The 15,097-nt window shown below is 33.8% G+C and overlaps 2 protein-coding genes across 2 annotated transcripts; both read right to left on the bottom strand.

The window, feature by feature from the left end:
• Nucleotides 1-719: 719 nt before the first annotated feature.
• LOC106716134 lies at nucleotides 720-8,347 on the bottom strand. Its single transcript, XM_045679936.1, has 14 exons — nucleotides 8,240-8,347; nucleotides 7,502-7,552; nucleotides 6,933-7,151; nucleotides 6,136-6,221; nucleotides 5,996-6,059; nucleotides 5,469-5,603; nucleotides 5,197-5,310; nucleotides 4,755-4,955; nucleotides 4,175-4,396; nucleotides 3,505-3,539; nucleotides 3,223-3,283; nucleotides 2,712-2,852; nucleotides 1,919-2,149; nucleotides 720-1,130 (listed from the first exon to the last, which is right to left on the bottom strand). The coding sequence occupies exons 1-14, from the start codon at nucleotides 8,273-8,275 to the stop codon at nucleotides 756-758; spliced, it is 1,971 nt and encodes a 656-aa protein (XP_045535892.1). The 5' UTR covers nucleotides 8,276-8,347; the 3' UTR covers nucleotides 720-755.
• Nucleotides 8,348-9,864: 1,517 nt separating this feature from the next.
• Nucleotides 9,865-13,578, bottom strand: LOC106716146 (activator of 90 kDa heat shock protein ATPase homolog 1). The gene is made up of 4 exons (XM_014509593.2): nucleotides 12,953-13,578; nucleotides 11,820-12,356; nucleotides 10,803-10,961; nucleotides 9,865-10,074 (listed from the first exon to the last, which is right to left on the bottom strand). The coding sequence occupies exons 1-3, from the start codon at nucleotides 13,307-13,309 to the stop codon at nucleotides 10,830-10,832; spliced, it is 1,026 nt and encodes a 341-aa protein (XP_014365079.2). The 5' UTR covers nucleotides 13,310-13,578; the 3' UTR covers nucleotides 9,865-10,074; nucleotides 10,803-10,829.
• Nucleotides 13,579-15,097: the final 1,519 nt, after the last annotated feature.

Below are 15,097 nucleotides of genomic sequence, written 5' to 3'. Positions count from 1 at the left end.
AATTATCCTATGTCCTTTTCCTGGTTCTAAGCTACCTGCCCACCAATTTTCAGTCAAATCGATTCAGCCGTTCTTGAGTTATAAATAGTGTAACTAACACGACTTTCTTTTATATATATAGATTAAAAATGAAAAGGCACAAATAAATTAACAATGGTAGACGTCAGCAACAACATAAGTTGCAGGAATTGTCCTCGCTCAGTGAAATACCACGACCTTACAGAAGACAGGCCTCAAGTGGAAGTAATTCCGCGTACAGTCTGATGAGTGTGGTGCCTAATTTTAGACCTTTTTCCCTTCCCCATCCCTTTTCTTATAAGGAAAGGATGGGAAGGGGAGGTGGATTTGATGGAGGAGATGCATAGGAAGGTTAAATATTCTCTTTTCGTGCGTCTCTTCCTTCGTCGATTGAGGGTAGGCAACGCATCTGCAATTGCGAATGTTTATGGGCAGCGGTCGCTTCGCCATTTCGGCGAATTCATGTGACCGCTTGCACGTTTAATACAATAATAACAAATCAAAAAAATGAAAGTTTATTACCGTTATATATATTTATAAAGATGATTACAGAAAAAAATATTTTCCATATATTTTGTTTTAATATAATTTAAATTTCTTTGAAATTATTTAATAACCAAACATATATTTAACAGTTGTCTTTTCTCTTAACAAAATAGAGGTAACAATTTATTTTATAGATGTATTTTTATTTGGGCAATAAAAATCCACGGTTAAATATATTTATTGTACAACAATCATTGTATTGAAAATCCGCGCCATATTCCGTCATTATTATAAGATCTTCCATTCATTCGTTGATACACAGGCAGAAGAACTAAAGGCTTTTCTACTGGAGGAGTTGGTTTTACATCTATTACTCTAACTGAAGGTTCATCTTGGGAACTCAAAAACCCATAGTTAAATAGATATCTTTGATGATCTACAATTCTAGTATTAGTTGGATTTAAATGAGATATTTGTCCAGGTAAAAAAACGTGTTGGAATCGACGCAGTAAGTCCTCTAATGTGGCATTACTGTTTTCTTTATGATGACCGGGTAAAGAATTTGTGAGCTCAGAGAATATTCTCCTACAGTTTTCACCTCGTCTTCTCTTCGATATGGGACATGTCTAGAAAAAATAACAGATAACAATAAGTTATAATAACATCGAAGTGACCGGCATTCGTTGATAAAGAGATAGAGTAGTCTATGATCTAGTAGTATTTTTTTCCAATTCCAAGAATGCTTACACAACTCACGCTTTTAACCGCGGGGTAGGCAGAGATTACAGAGCTCCATTTGTTGTAGCTAAATGAACCCCCGCAATCCACTTTTCGCCACTTCGGAAGACATAACTTGAAGGGTGGCGAATTCACACATATGTGCGGGTTACATCACGATGTTTTCCGTCACCGTACTAACGTCGGATATATGTACATATGTAAATCGAAAAACACATTGGTACATGGGGGGATTTGAACCCAGGACCTGAGGATTGCAAGTTAAGTGCTTAACCCCTGAGCTACCAACGCTCCAGAATGCTTATCAACATCATTATTAACTTCTTTTCTCGTAACTGATTTCATTATACTTTCTTTAAATTTATTTTAATTTTAATAATCATACTTATCTAATTTTATATTATATCAATTTAAATTTAAATTAAATTTCTTGATCCCACAGTCAAATTATTTTATATAATTTTGTGGGACATAGTTCTATTTTAGGTTTTTTTATTGTATTGTAAATAAATAAATAAATAAATAATAAATAATGTAATTAAATTTTGTTATGAAAAACAATTTTACATTTTTAAATTCTCTAGAAAAGGGGCGACTGCTTCGCCTTTCCCCCTCTCTTGGCTTTCAGTCTAAATCTATTTATACTAACAAGTTCTTATAGAATATTAAGACTCACAGCCAGCATTGTATCGAGTACATTGAGCAGTTTGTTGGGTGAGCTGCAGTGCTCCGTATATAGCGGCGCCGCATTGTACGCCGCGCTGTACGCACTACGCATTGGAGACCACACTCCTTGACAGAAGTTACGCAAGCGCTCCTTCAGCTTGAAATAATCTATGAAGTTGTATTTATTGAGGATGTCCATTTTTTTCATTATGCAAGTCGTTGAAGGTGTTTCTTCTTTGCACTGTTGAATAAATTCTTATTAAGCCAATATATATATAAAAAATATAAAAGGTATTTTTAGATATACTAAAAATCGACATCACTTCGCTAATTAAAAAAAGATAAAAAAAAAAATTAAAGAAAATACCCTACGTCACTCTCTGACAGTAGAGCTTTCTATAGGTGAATTTTTTTTTAATATCGACATAGTAGTTTTTGACTTTATGCGGCACAAACAATCAAATCTTTTTTTTTCCTTATAGTAAGTAATGTGTATGTTTTTTTTCAATTGCTGAAAAAAAAACTTAAACTGATTTATGATTTAAATATAACCGAATACAATAGAAATGGGAAAATATGTTTTCACATGTAGACTGACTCTATGGATTTATTTCGGAACGTTTCAGCGTTTAAATTGATACAAACATGTCTGTTTTTAATAAGTCTGTGATTACAGCCTTATAAAGGAAAAAATATTTAGATAGGTGAGTTATAATTCCATTAAATTCGAGTATAACATTTTATTTGGCACGTGGCTAACAAATGTAATCTACTAACCGACGTGCCAACTACCAGCTACTTACCTTCCCCCCGTCAGTCCAGCCCCGCTTCAGAGCTGGTGTCTCAGGCGCGTGTTCAATGCTCGCTACAGACTCCACACCACATTCCTTTAGTATCTTCATATCCACGAAATTAGGGACGTTACAGAGCTGACGACGTTTGCGCTAGACACGATTTAAATTAGTTTAAACTAGTTAGCTCCCGCGACTCCGTCCGCGTGGCATTTAAAAAAACGTAATAAGTAGCCTATGTTTTCTTCCAGACTATGTTCTACATCTGTGACAAATTTCATTAAGAACCGTTGAGCCATTAAAGAGATAACTTCAAACAAACATCCATCCATCCATCCATTCGCATCTATAATATTAGTAAACGAATATAACCCATTTTTGTTAATGAAAAATATGTCCTTTTTTTACTTCTTAGACTTAAATTACTCAATACTTTCATGTTATCCTCAATCTGTAAGCTTTATTTACAGTAGATAAATAGATTAAAAAAAACAAGTTCGAAATTTTAAAAAATTGTACTAACCGGTCTATACTTAGATGAACTTATCTGACAAGTTATATTATTCTGTAAGCCGCTTGAATGTCTGTAAAGGTAAACCATAATGTAAATTATACAAATTAAAATATATTATACTAGCTTTTGCCCGTGACTCGGAACGCGCGGAATTTAAAATAAAAATCTACATCTGCTGCAAACTTCAGCAAGATCTGATGAGCCATTCTAGAGATACCTTCTATTTTGGATGATTATGGAGATACTACAAAACATTTGTAGTATTAATAAGTTAAAAATTAGAAAACTTACTTGCAAGGGTCATCTTTTTTAGCATCAGGACAATTCTGCAATAGAAAATACAGAAGAATATCAATTAATTAATTAATCATTTTTAATGATTAAATGTTCTATTAAGTTTGTTAATTTTAATTTTTAATGATTCAATAATTTTGTTAACTTTCACTCTTAATTTAATTTAATTTTTAATCTTAACTTTACTAACATAGTTATAAGTATTACTTTACTAACACTGTATGGACTTATAATGGTCTGAATTAAATGATTTTTATTTTTTTATTTTATTGAATTACAATTGCCTTTAATACTGAAATTAACTATTGTCTATTTGCAACAAAATATAACTCTCTATAACTCTCTCTATCTATTAGAAAGACAGAGACAACACGTTTGTTGTTGTTGCGGCAGTTTGACAGTTAAAATTAACAGATCTATGGCTCCTACGTAGATTATCGCAAGCCATAATTTTACAATTTACACTCTGTTTTATATTTTCAAATTAACTTGATAAATACTAATTACTGTGTAAAATTGTAAGTGACGTAGAATAGTAGATTTTGATTGCTCGTGTATGTTTATGTTTGAAGCATCGTAATTAGTTCTATTAATGTATAAAGTTTTGTCTTGAAAGATTTGCGTTACATACGATAGTTTACGTAGGAGCCATCAAAATAATGTATACCTCAGTAAGTACATCCAGTACACAAGCCAGCACTTTATTGATCTCACAGTCCGCTTCGTACGTGGCCAGTTTGGTGAGACAGTGCGAGTCCGCGCGGGCCTTCGCCCTCAGCCAGCGACCATCTCCTGTTATATTGTTCAACAGCCGCGAGAGCGCGAGCGTGTCCACCACGCCTGATGATACCATGCCTAGCTTGCTGAATATACATGTCTCTATCTCGCACTACATGAAAGAAAGAGAGGCATGTATTTTCATACGTCCAGCTTATTGCTATTTTGATACATTTTAGGCTAAGGAAATTTAATGTTTACTGGAATTGGAATCAATTACAGTCAAATCTGGATAAGAGAGGGTCCAAGGGACTGCGGTATTTTTGTCGCTTATGTAGGTTTTTCACTTGCCCGAGTTTCCCAGGACCGGATAAAGACTCTCGCTTATCCAGTTCTTGCATATCCAGTTTCTTAAAGCGAAAAGGTTATCGGAATTCACTTTTTAAGTTTGAGATCAATATAATTTAAGGCAAATAAAAGAAATATACGTTGAGTTTAACCAGATGGGTATAAGAAGCATTTCTACTTACCGAATGGGGTACAATCTTGACATCTGTCACTTTAGGTTCATTAGTCTCTGTGGTGACAGGTGGGTCAGTGACAGGTTGTCGCAACTGGTTAATGACTAACCTGTCGTGGCGGTGCCAGGACAGCTGGAAGGCACATTCCTCGCGCCATTCCGGCAGTATAAAGTCTCTCATATCACAGCAATCGAGAGGATCATTGACCACCTGCAAATGTTACTTTTTCTTTAGCCGAATTACACAAGTTAGAAAGTTACTAATATAACTAATACTCTACATTGTAAAACAACCCAATTTTGCGAGAGTGATACTGCTATTAGTCCACAGTATTATTAGTGCTACATTTATTCCACTCACCATCGGGCCAGATATTTTTGCCTTACAATAAAAATACTTTACAGATGTATTCTACATAGTTACTTAAAAAGTTACAAAGATATAAACTTACTTCATTTTCCTCTATGCCACCGAAGTTAGTGGTGTCTGTGACAGCTGGTGTTTGCGATCGTACCGGGATGTAGTGGGATATGGATGCACGAAGATGATTCGATGATAATGGTCTCTGAAAATATTCATATTACACTATACAACAACATTATCACACCCGTAACATAAAAGAGCGAGCAGAGACCATTTGGCGAGGTCCTGACACATCTCTCTCGTTTCTTCTACATTCATACATCTACACATAAATGCACGATTTCGATATGTTATACTTACGATATGTTCTGATGTCAAATGTGCGTCAATTTGTGGATCGTGCAAGTGGTAGAGCAGGAAAGTATCGAACCCACACTCCGTCAGTACTGTGGAATTGAACAGCTGCGGTAACTCGCAGCATTTCGTGCTGAAGTACTGGAAACACAAATAAACATCTCGATAGCTTCTGCGTAAACTATTGTATGTTTAAATTCATTTTCAAAACGAAAACTTTACACGCTAATATGATAAATTACAACGCATCAAATATGAAAATACAATAGACAACCAGAATTTACAAATTCTTCTTTCTAACGTTATTTTTAAATTTATATAGAAATTAGTATTTATCAAGTTTATTTAGAACTGTACATATTTACCCCGTTTAAATAGCAAAATTATGGCTTACGTTAGTGTACGTAGGAGCCATCGTATGGTATCTTCAACATGGGGGCGCGTCAGTGCCCTCGAATTTCATTAAACGTTGTAAAATATTTAACGTAACACTTTTTATCATTAGAATTAAAAAATTACTCAAACATACTCACATGCTCCAAGAACCATTTCGGACGCCGTTCTTTTAGTATATTCTGTTGAAGATTTGCATAACGACTGAAAAAAAAAATTTGAAATAAAGTTTCTTATTACTTAGAAATAAATAAATAAAATAGAATTAATAAATGTTTACCTTTGCGAAAACATGTATTTACTTCCAGCTAGAGCGGAAACCGGGTTACATCCATCTTCTTTAGCCCATTTGTCGTCGGGACAATTCTGTTAAAATGAATTAGTAGGTGTGTTACCAAAGTTAAGCCCCTGGGGTCCACGGAAAATTCAGTAGGGTTGTACTAAGGTGGGAAATAAAGTTAAGGGTTTACAAGTTACATTTGTTTCATCGAAAGCAGTAATTTAATGCAAAATTTGAAAAGTCTATAAGCAAAATGTTTGGGTATATTTTAGTGATGCAACGGATGTCTGTTTCCGTTTCCGCAAGTGCGGAAGTTCCGCGCGCTTTTCAACATCCGTTTCTGCTTCTGTTTCCGCATCTTTTATAACGGAGATAAAACGGAACTTTACGACCCGGAACCCACTCGGATCCGAGTGTTCAGCAGTGAATGTATTAATAAAGAAATATATTTGTAAAATGGTTTTAATATTTAAAAGTCTCCGTTTGTCAACACGTATTTTAATTTATTGCAGCACAGTAAAAATACATACATTGAAGGCTAAAGGACACCGATATCCAATGCCTTAATAAATTAAAAACGAATACAAACTGTTTTTACCAAAAAAATATATATATGTATTTGTAAATATATTTATTTTTCATATTATTTACACTTCTGTTTCCGCATCCGTTTCCGTTTCCGTTTCTGCTAAAATTTATTTTTGACATCTGTTTCCGTTTCTGGTTCCGCTAAGACACTTCCGTTGCATCACTAGTATATTTATGCTCTATGTTTTAACTAAGAAGTAAATATTTACCGCCATTAGATTATCGACTACGCAATGTATGAGTGCTTGTCCGGGGCACGTGTTCGTGTACCGCCTTGTGCGGTTGCCATAGCACGTGTCTAGTGCCTCCAGACCTGCGTCATGCCATTCGGCAGGCAGCAAATTGTCTAGAATACTGGAAAACTGTTCTCTAGGAGGTAATGTGTCTGTAAGACCTAGCTTCACGTTCACACAGTTCCATTGGTGACACTGAAAAAATAAGGATCGTGGTAATGTTAAAAGTTGAATGTATATCAAAGAATTAAATTCGCTTCCCACTTAGGGTCGAATATCGTACGTATGATGCTATTAAGTTTTTCGACCTGATTGCATTTTGAGTGTCTATTGAAATTTCACCAAAGGGTAGGAAATAAATGTGCTCGAATGTACTGCCGTCCAAACTTTAAGACGGCTCGAATTTCGTACTACTACTCACAACAAAATTTTTGTAGCAGACAGTGCGTAGCAGTAGCTAGAATTTCTGTCCCCGAAAGGCTCTCAATAATAAACCAAAGTACGGTTTTATTGAAAAAAAAATTAACCAAAACTAAAGTACATACCAAACGCGAATTTCTTAAATAGGATCTTCCAAAACCAACTTGCGCGAAAGCCTGAAATTTCAAATTGAACTTTAAAACAGATTATAGAAACAAAAGCTTAGATTGTATTTAAAAAAAATACGTATCAGTTTGTGACGTCATTTACATCCAATATTGTTAAGTTTTGCAACATAATGTGATAAGTTAATTAAGATACCGCGTCCCTTGAGCTCATTCCTATTGTTTATTATCTTTGCATTGTTACGACAAATCGTATCTTTGTATGGAACCATTAAACAATAAAGTATATGAACTTTGATACTTGAACTGGCAAACTGTTATCTTTAACCAGAATATTGAAAAATATATCCGAATTTATTCCATCGGATAGTAATCAAATTAATCGGTTTAAAACACTCTGTAATCAAACTGATGAAAACACTAGAAATTAAGTGAAATCCTGTGTTTACGTCTTAAATAAAATAAAAAGGGGAAACATATCTAGAACTATAGGATAACTTTAAAACAATACCTAGAGATTAATTCGTGAATATTATCTAGAATTTTCTAATAAACATGTCGAACAAAAAGACAAAAAAATCAAAGTATGAACTGTCTATATTAATTGTAAATAAATATCCTTATAAAACCAAATTATTAAAAAAAAACGCTGCATTTATCGATACGTAACTTATTGTTAAGTTTGACCACGTTTTAAACTTTAAAAAAATTAATAAATAAATTTGTAGATATACTTACATATTGAAACAAAGCGCAGATGAGCAAAATGCGCATGTTTGCGAACGTGAGATCGACTGACAACTGTCTTGTGAGATAATGACAACCCCGCGCTCTGCGGGTCAACGGGTCACTGATAACATTTTAAATAAACCGCGTGGATATTAATAATAAACACACGTTTGCGAACATCATACAGTATCATTCAAACTTTATGGTAGTTTGCGAGTTTTTTTTTTAGTATAGTTGGGTGCACCTTATTTTGCTAAAATAACAAAATAACCACTTCTAAATAGTACTTGAGGCCGTTGTATTGCATCGTTTAAACCGGCCATTCGTGTAGCAGCTAATACTACTGCAATATCTGTTAAAGAAATGATAGGCAGAGGGATCTCACATGAAGAGGAAAGTCCTCTTTCTGTGTGTAAGGGACACACAGATAACACTCCAGTCCTCAGTTAAAAGTAGGCAAATTCTGCTGTCCGCAGCACCAACTAATGCTCTACGTATGCATCATAAACTACTAAATATTTCGCTCTAAGCGCTGAGCAGGACAGGGTATAAGGCATCAATGTGACATGGGGCGAACGAACAAAATCAGTAGCCGTCTTAACGTTTGAATATTATTATACCACTAGTAGTGTAGAGGGGTTAAGGGCCCTCGCTATATAAATAAATATTTTCTTTCTGTTGATTTTGTAGTTATTTACTGTTGTGTAGGATTCACTACGTACTCATTATTTCCTATTTAAAAACTATTTCCCTTTGAACTAAGCTTTTATTATTTTTATTTATCATAAAAATTAAATATTATTTTTATCAACAATGTTGGTTAACCTTTTAACGATAAAGTTTCTAACAACCACATTGCAAATGCTGATACAAACTATTTGAATATAAATAGTAAAATCACCATGACATAATAAAAATAAGTTCCCACTTGGTTAATATGTACAAAAACGTATGCTCTTTTTTTTGTTCAATGAGAAAGTGAAATAAATATTTTTGTAATTATTGTCCATCAGTTTAAACTGGCAGTAAAACATGAAAGCACTATCTTCATTTTGATATTTTAAAATAAAAGATATGCAATCTATTTCAAGCAGTACTATTATAAGTCGACTATTTTAGTTTTAAAGGCCAACTCGGTCGATTATAAATAGACGTATAGAAATTATTTTCGTAATAAATTCAAACTCAAGATCTTAAAAGTGACAGTTATTTTTTTTTTAGTTATAACAAGGTGGCAAACGACCATACAGCCACCAGAATTTGCCGAAATAGAGAAGCTAATGCTGCCATAGACATCCGCAATTGCAAATGCGTTGCCTACCTTTAATCTATGGAGGAGAGGACGCACAGAAAGAAAATATCCTTTCCTATGACCCCTCCTCCATCACATCCCCATGCCGTTCCCTTGACTTATAAGAAAAGGGAGAGAGGACTAAAATGAGGCCTCCGGCACCAATTTCAGTCTACTACTCACTCAATATTACAACTCAAATGTTTTCTTAATCAATTACTAAGGGTAGATTGTTCTGACTAAATTACATTATGAAAGGTCACTTAAGTGTGGCAATTGTGACCGTTAAAATTGATATAAAATTTATTTAAAGGGTGAAAATAAAACACGTAATAAATGCCTAACATAATTTATTAGTGGTACAATCAAATAATCACTTGCTTAAATCAAGCTAATTAAAAAAAAAACAAGCAAGACACAAGTTGTAGACACACATTGTCCGGAGCTATAACTGAGAAAGTTGCACATTACATTGGATCAAGTGAGGTTTAACTTAAGGGGGGCTTAAGCAGACAACACGTAATTCATTGAATATTCCATGATATAATTGGATCTGAAAATTAAAAAAAATATATTATATAAATCATAAAACAGTGGCTTATGGTAATAATTTCATCTTTATCTTCTCCCTTTAATAATACGGAAATTTTATGTCCTTACTAATATTATAAATGCTATAGTTTGTGTATGGATGGATATTTTTTATCCACTGAAAAATCAGGTAAAACAGTGTTTTACCAAAGTGTTCAGTAGGAAATTCCTAAGTAGTCAAATTCTTAGAGCCTATTTCCATGTAATAGCAAGTAAATCAATCATTTGTATTTGTCGCTTCACTTATTTCAAACTAGCTGTCTCCTGCGACTATGTCCTCGCGGAATGAAAAAAATAGTAGACTCTGTGTTCCTCCACACTCTGTTCTACATCTATGCCAAATTTCATCAAAATCCCAGTAACCCTTCTGCAGATTACTTTTAACAAACATATGTCATCATCATCATCCTTCCCTTATCCCTATGGAGGGTCGGCACAGTATGTACTACTCCTCCATACATCTCTATCAGCCGTCATATCTGAATTTACCCCCTTCTTACGTATATCCTCTTTTAAACAATCCATCCATACTTTCTTTGGTCTTCCTCTACCTTTATAGGCTTTTCTATACCTTTTTAGCAAACATCCATCCGTCCAAAAATTCACATTTATAATATTAGTAAGATGGTAACACTATGAAAGCCATACAAAATGCCAGCCATACAATCAGTGTCTAGTGGATATACTAACCTAATTTTTCTAATCTTAGTGCAATGATCACAGGAATGCACCGAAGCCAAACGCTCGCTTGATACTATTGAAGTAATAACGCTTCCAGTTTTCCTCCGTCTGCTCAACTTCTGAAGCCGGAACCAGCTCCTGCTTCAGTGTCACCAGGGTGTGATCATCCTGAAAGAATCAATTTAGTTAGCAGATCTACTAATATTAGTTGATACTGTCTACTAGATAGTAAAAGATCGAGTATTGAAATATATGAAACACTAGCAGTCGCCTGCGACTTCAGCTTGGGATTAAAAAGGAATATAGTAATAAATATAGTCTACGTCAACTGATTAAAGTGTAACTTTCGAAGAGTGGAAGAATTTTTCAAATCAGATCAGTAATTTCGAAGCATATTCAATGCAAACAAATCCTTCTTTACAATTTTAATGTAGCAAGTAGTAACCATTAATATAAGATAACAACATATAGTACAGGTATTTCCGTAGTAAAAAAACCACAGAACATTAAAATTTGTAGATAACCACACCAGCAACCAGTTATTATGCTCAATAATTTTGAAAGTTTAAATCAGGGATCCCCAAACTATTTTGGACAAAGTAACCTCTTTTCCAAAATGAACTGTTACCTCAGACCCCCCATGACCAAATTACCAACTTTTAAGATCAACCCACATATTCATAATGGCCCGCTAACTTAAAAAAGCTGCTATAGTCATTTTTCATTCTGACTTAGGTTAATAGAAGAAAACAGAGTGAGAATTAGCAATGCTTTAAGTTAGCAGATTATTATTAATAGGGATCAATTTTTAGACATAGTCGACCCCCAAAATCAGTTTTCCATTATGTCGACCCCTAGGATAGGTTGATATCAACCATGTTGGAAATCCCTAGTTTAAATGTAATTTTCACCATTCAGTTAAAATTTACATGTTATTCTTAACTACACACATTTCATAACCTTCAACCTCTTTCTTTGATATAACAATGTTTTTTAAGAATGAAAATTAAAAAAAAAAAATTATACCTTTTCATCAATTGTAAAGGTAACTTCAGAGAAATGTTGTTCTGGCCATTGCTTATATCTCCAATACTGAACAATTTTCTTCCCAGGGACCAACTCCTTAAATTCACCCGTCACATTACCCCCAAACAATGCAAACTTTCCCCCTTTCTCCGGATCCATTTTAACATGACCCTGCGTGAAAGCAGTCACCATTTCTATCCTAGTCATAGCATTATAAAACTCTTCAGCACGGCACTGGAAAGTTTCAGTTAATTCGATTGTCTTAGTGTCCAGTTTACAACCTATTTGCTTCTTTTCCGTGGATACTACGGGTTCCATATTTATTTTCTTATTAAAACCACTTGTTATGGTTGAAACACTATCGGGTTTGACCGATGTTTCTCCTTTCTTAGGTAGAATTAGACCTTTAGAGAACTCTTCCTTCAAACTTCTTATGTATTCTTTGAGTTGTCTACGGATTTCATCTCTTCCAAAGTTGTGCATAAAGGATTTCACTCTCTGCGCTTCTTCACCGCTACCTTTGATTGTTACTGTCATCTGTAACATCAAATTAAATTGATTATTCCCAAGCATAATAGCTAAACAGTGTACTAAGTAAATAATAATTTTATTTTTTTTTCATTCATAAGAATTAAAGAGATAAATTTAAAATGTTATCTTGTTATAATGCAAAGCCTAAATATTATAACCAATTTTTTTTTATTAGAAAACTAAATAAATGAAAAAGACAACAGTTGAACCTGGATAAGTGTCAGTGTTCCATCCCTATCATACATAAGCCATAAGCGAGAAATTAATGTTAAACTCAGATTAGAGAGAAAAATATTGCTGTTTCTAGGACATGGAATTAAAATATGAAATTCCTCTGTTTACATAATTTAAGTGTTCAATAGAATCAAGATATTTTAATAAAAACAATAGTTTTTCTTTACAAGTGTAGTGATGTCATACAAAACACAATTTTTGTACATGCTATTAAGGCGGAGAGATGAAATGAAGACAAAAAGTTAAAAAATTAAAACATTTGAGAATTTTCACATTACGTCTTGTAAAAATTCTCAAATGTTTTTATTTCAAATCTATATTTTTAATTCTTGTAAAATTAATCAAAATAAAAATAATGTTATACTTACATCCACCTCACTGACATCATTCTCCTCAGAGAGGTTGGGGATGTGCACTTCGCCTTTGACGAGTTCACTGGCGCCGGCCAAACGACCTTCCCACTTCAGTTTAATGTCCCACTCATAGAAAAATATTAATTTTCCTTTCCTATTATTCGCCGAAGCTTCTCCATCGACCTTTTCTACCTCAGTCACTTTACAATCTATACCATTCTGAGCTATTATTAAATTATTCAATAATTCTTTTAGACGATCCTTGGACCACGGACCGGCATTTTTTTCAGTCCAGTGCCAATTATTGACATTAGTAGCGTCTGGTCGTTCTTCCACAATCCAGCGTGGATCTCCTTCGCCCCATTTGGCCATTTTCTAAGCACGAGGCCAGTTAGATACTGTTTTATATCGGATATTCCAAGGTAACTTGACCAACTGGTGACAATCTAGACGAATACTGACAGTAATTGGTTTTGTTCACACTACCGTCACAATTTTATGTCGACAATAGCAAGAGAAATATTTATTGATGCTTTGGTTTTCAAATTGTATCACAGAAAATCTTTAATTTCGAGAAACGTCGCGCAACCACACCACTTCACAAGACAACGGTCATACTGACAGGACTGAGAATGTTACCAATACGCTATGATTTGTTTTCCCAGTCTTTAGCGTAAAATTATTTCTTACCAAAGAAAAGAGGAATTGAATTGCTAGAATTGATCTTCCCGTCGTAACCTTTAATTACAATACTACTATACATTCAAAAACTGCCGTCTTCAATTTAAGAAAGTTAAGATTTTTCTTTACCTCTTTTTTTGTTCCTTGAATTTTATTTCGTGGAGATTTCTAAACTAGTCTAGAAAAGCAATGCATTTACATGCGTGATATTACACAGCTGGAAATGAGTTTTCGAAATTTGCTTAAGTACTTGCGAAATGTTTAAATCTAGCAACATTAATATTTTCTGTAAATTTCTAGAAGCTGCCAATCGAATCACCGTGAATCTTAATTTCCGGACGTCATTGTCAAGTTATGAATGATTCATTTTACGCTGTTTCGTATTTAAATTTAAATTAAGTTAAAACAAAATTTATATTTTAATTGTTTAATTATTGCTATATCTAATAAGCGCGAGTAATTCTTAAACAAGGTTTATTTTTATTTTCAAAAGGCACTTAAATTTTTTCTTGCAATTTTGAAACAATGCCATCTTGTGGGTGTAATCATAAACTTTTAAAACTTCGAAAAAAAAGGAACGCGCGCTTTTTGAAAACACCGAATGTAGTAATATCGAAATCTATGTGCTCGAAACCATTTATTTTAGTTAGTTGGTAAAAAGGTGTCAATAAAAAAATACAAATAACCAAAGCCGCACTCACCACTTAAAATGTCAATAAAATAATGTATTCGTAAAACGAACTTTGGACATTACATTTGGTAGAGAGATTAGAGGACTTCTCAATATCCTTCAATGTCGAACAAATTGGTTTTCGCGCGATATATTCTTTGATTGCTGTTGAGAGATGCAGTGTACAATATTTTTTTTAATAATTTATCTTAGGAGCGCTAAATGCTTCATAATGTTTGTGTCACAACAGTCTATGAAGACTGCCACACTTATAAATTGACTGCTATGTTGTCGTGAAACGACCCTAAGTTTAAGATTGAATTAAAAAAATAGTTTTCACCGTATTATTGCTTTAGAATGTAGGTCATATCATAATGATAAGTATGAGTATTTATTTAGGTCCTACTAGCGCATACCTATAAATACAATTGTGTTCTACAACGTACATGAATTGATTGAATGAATGGTTTCTTTGTTATTTGAATCCTATTCTTCCCAGGAGTTCCAGTCATAGTAAACAAAAACAATATGGAGTGCAAGATCAGCCAGAGGGATTTTTAGTTTTCACTGAATTATGTTTATTTTTTAAAGTAATATTTTTTTAAATAGTACACTCTATGCCGAATCATGTATTGGTCATTGTCGAACTTGCAACATTGCGTGCTTTGAAATATGACACTTGACCGCAATTGTACCTACTTAAGTAGGTACTCGGCCTCTATTAGAGGGCTCAGGTTGTTAAACTTCTAAAGCAGGCTGTTCTTCGTGTTATATTTTATTTAAAATTACAACGTATTACGAGTATACGC

The sequence above is a fragment of the Papilio machaon genome, chromosome 11 (assembly GCF_912999745.1).
Source record: "Papilio machaon chromosome 11, ilPapMach1.1, whole genome shotgun sequence".
In the NCBI taxonomy this organism is placed as follows: Eukaryota; Metazoa; Arthropoda; class Insecta; order Lepidoptera; family Papilionidae; genus Papilio; species Papilio machaon.
The sequence above is the reverse complement of the archived record's forward strand: the minus strand, read 5'-3'. Positions and strand labels throughout refer to the sequence as shown.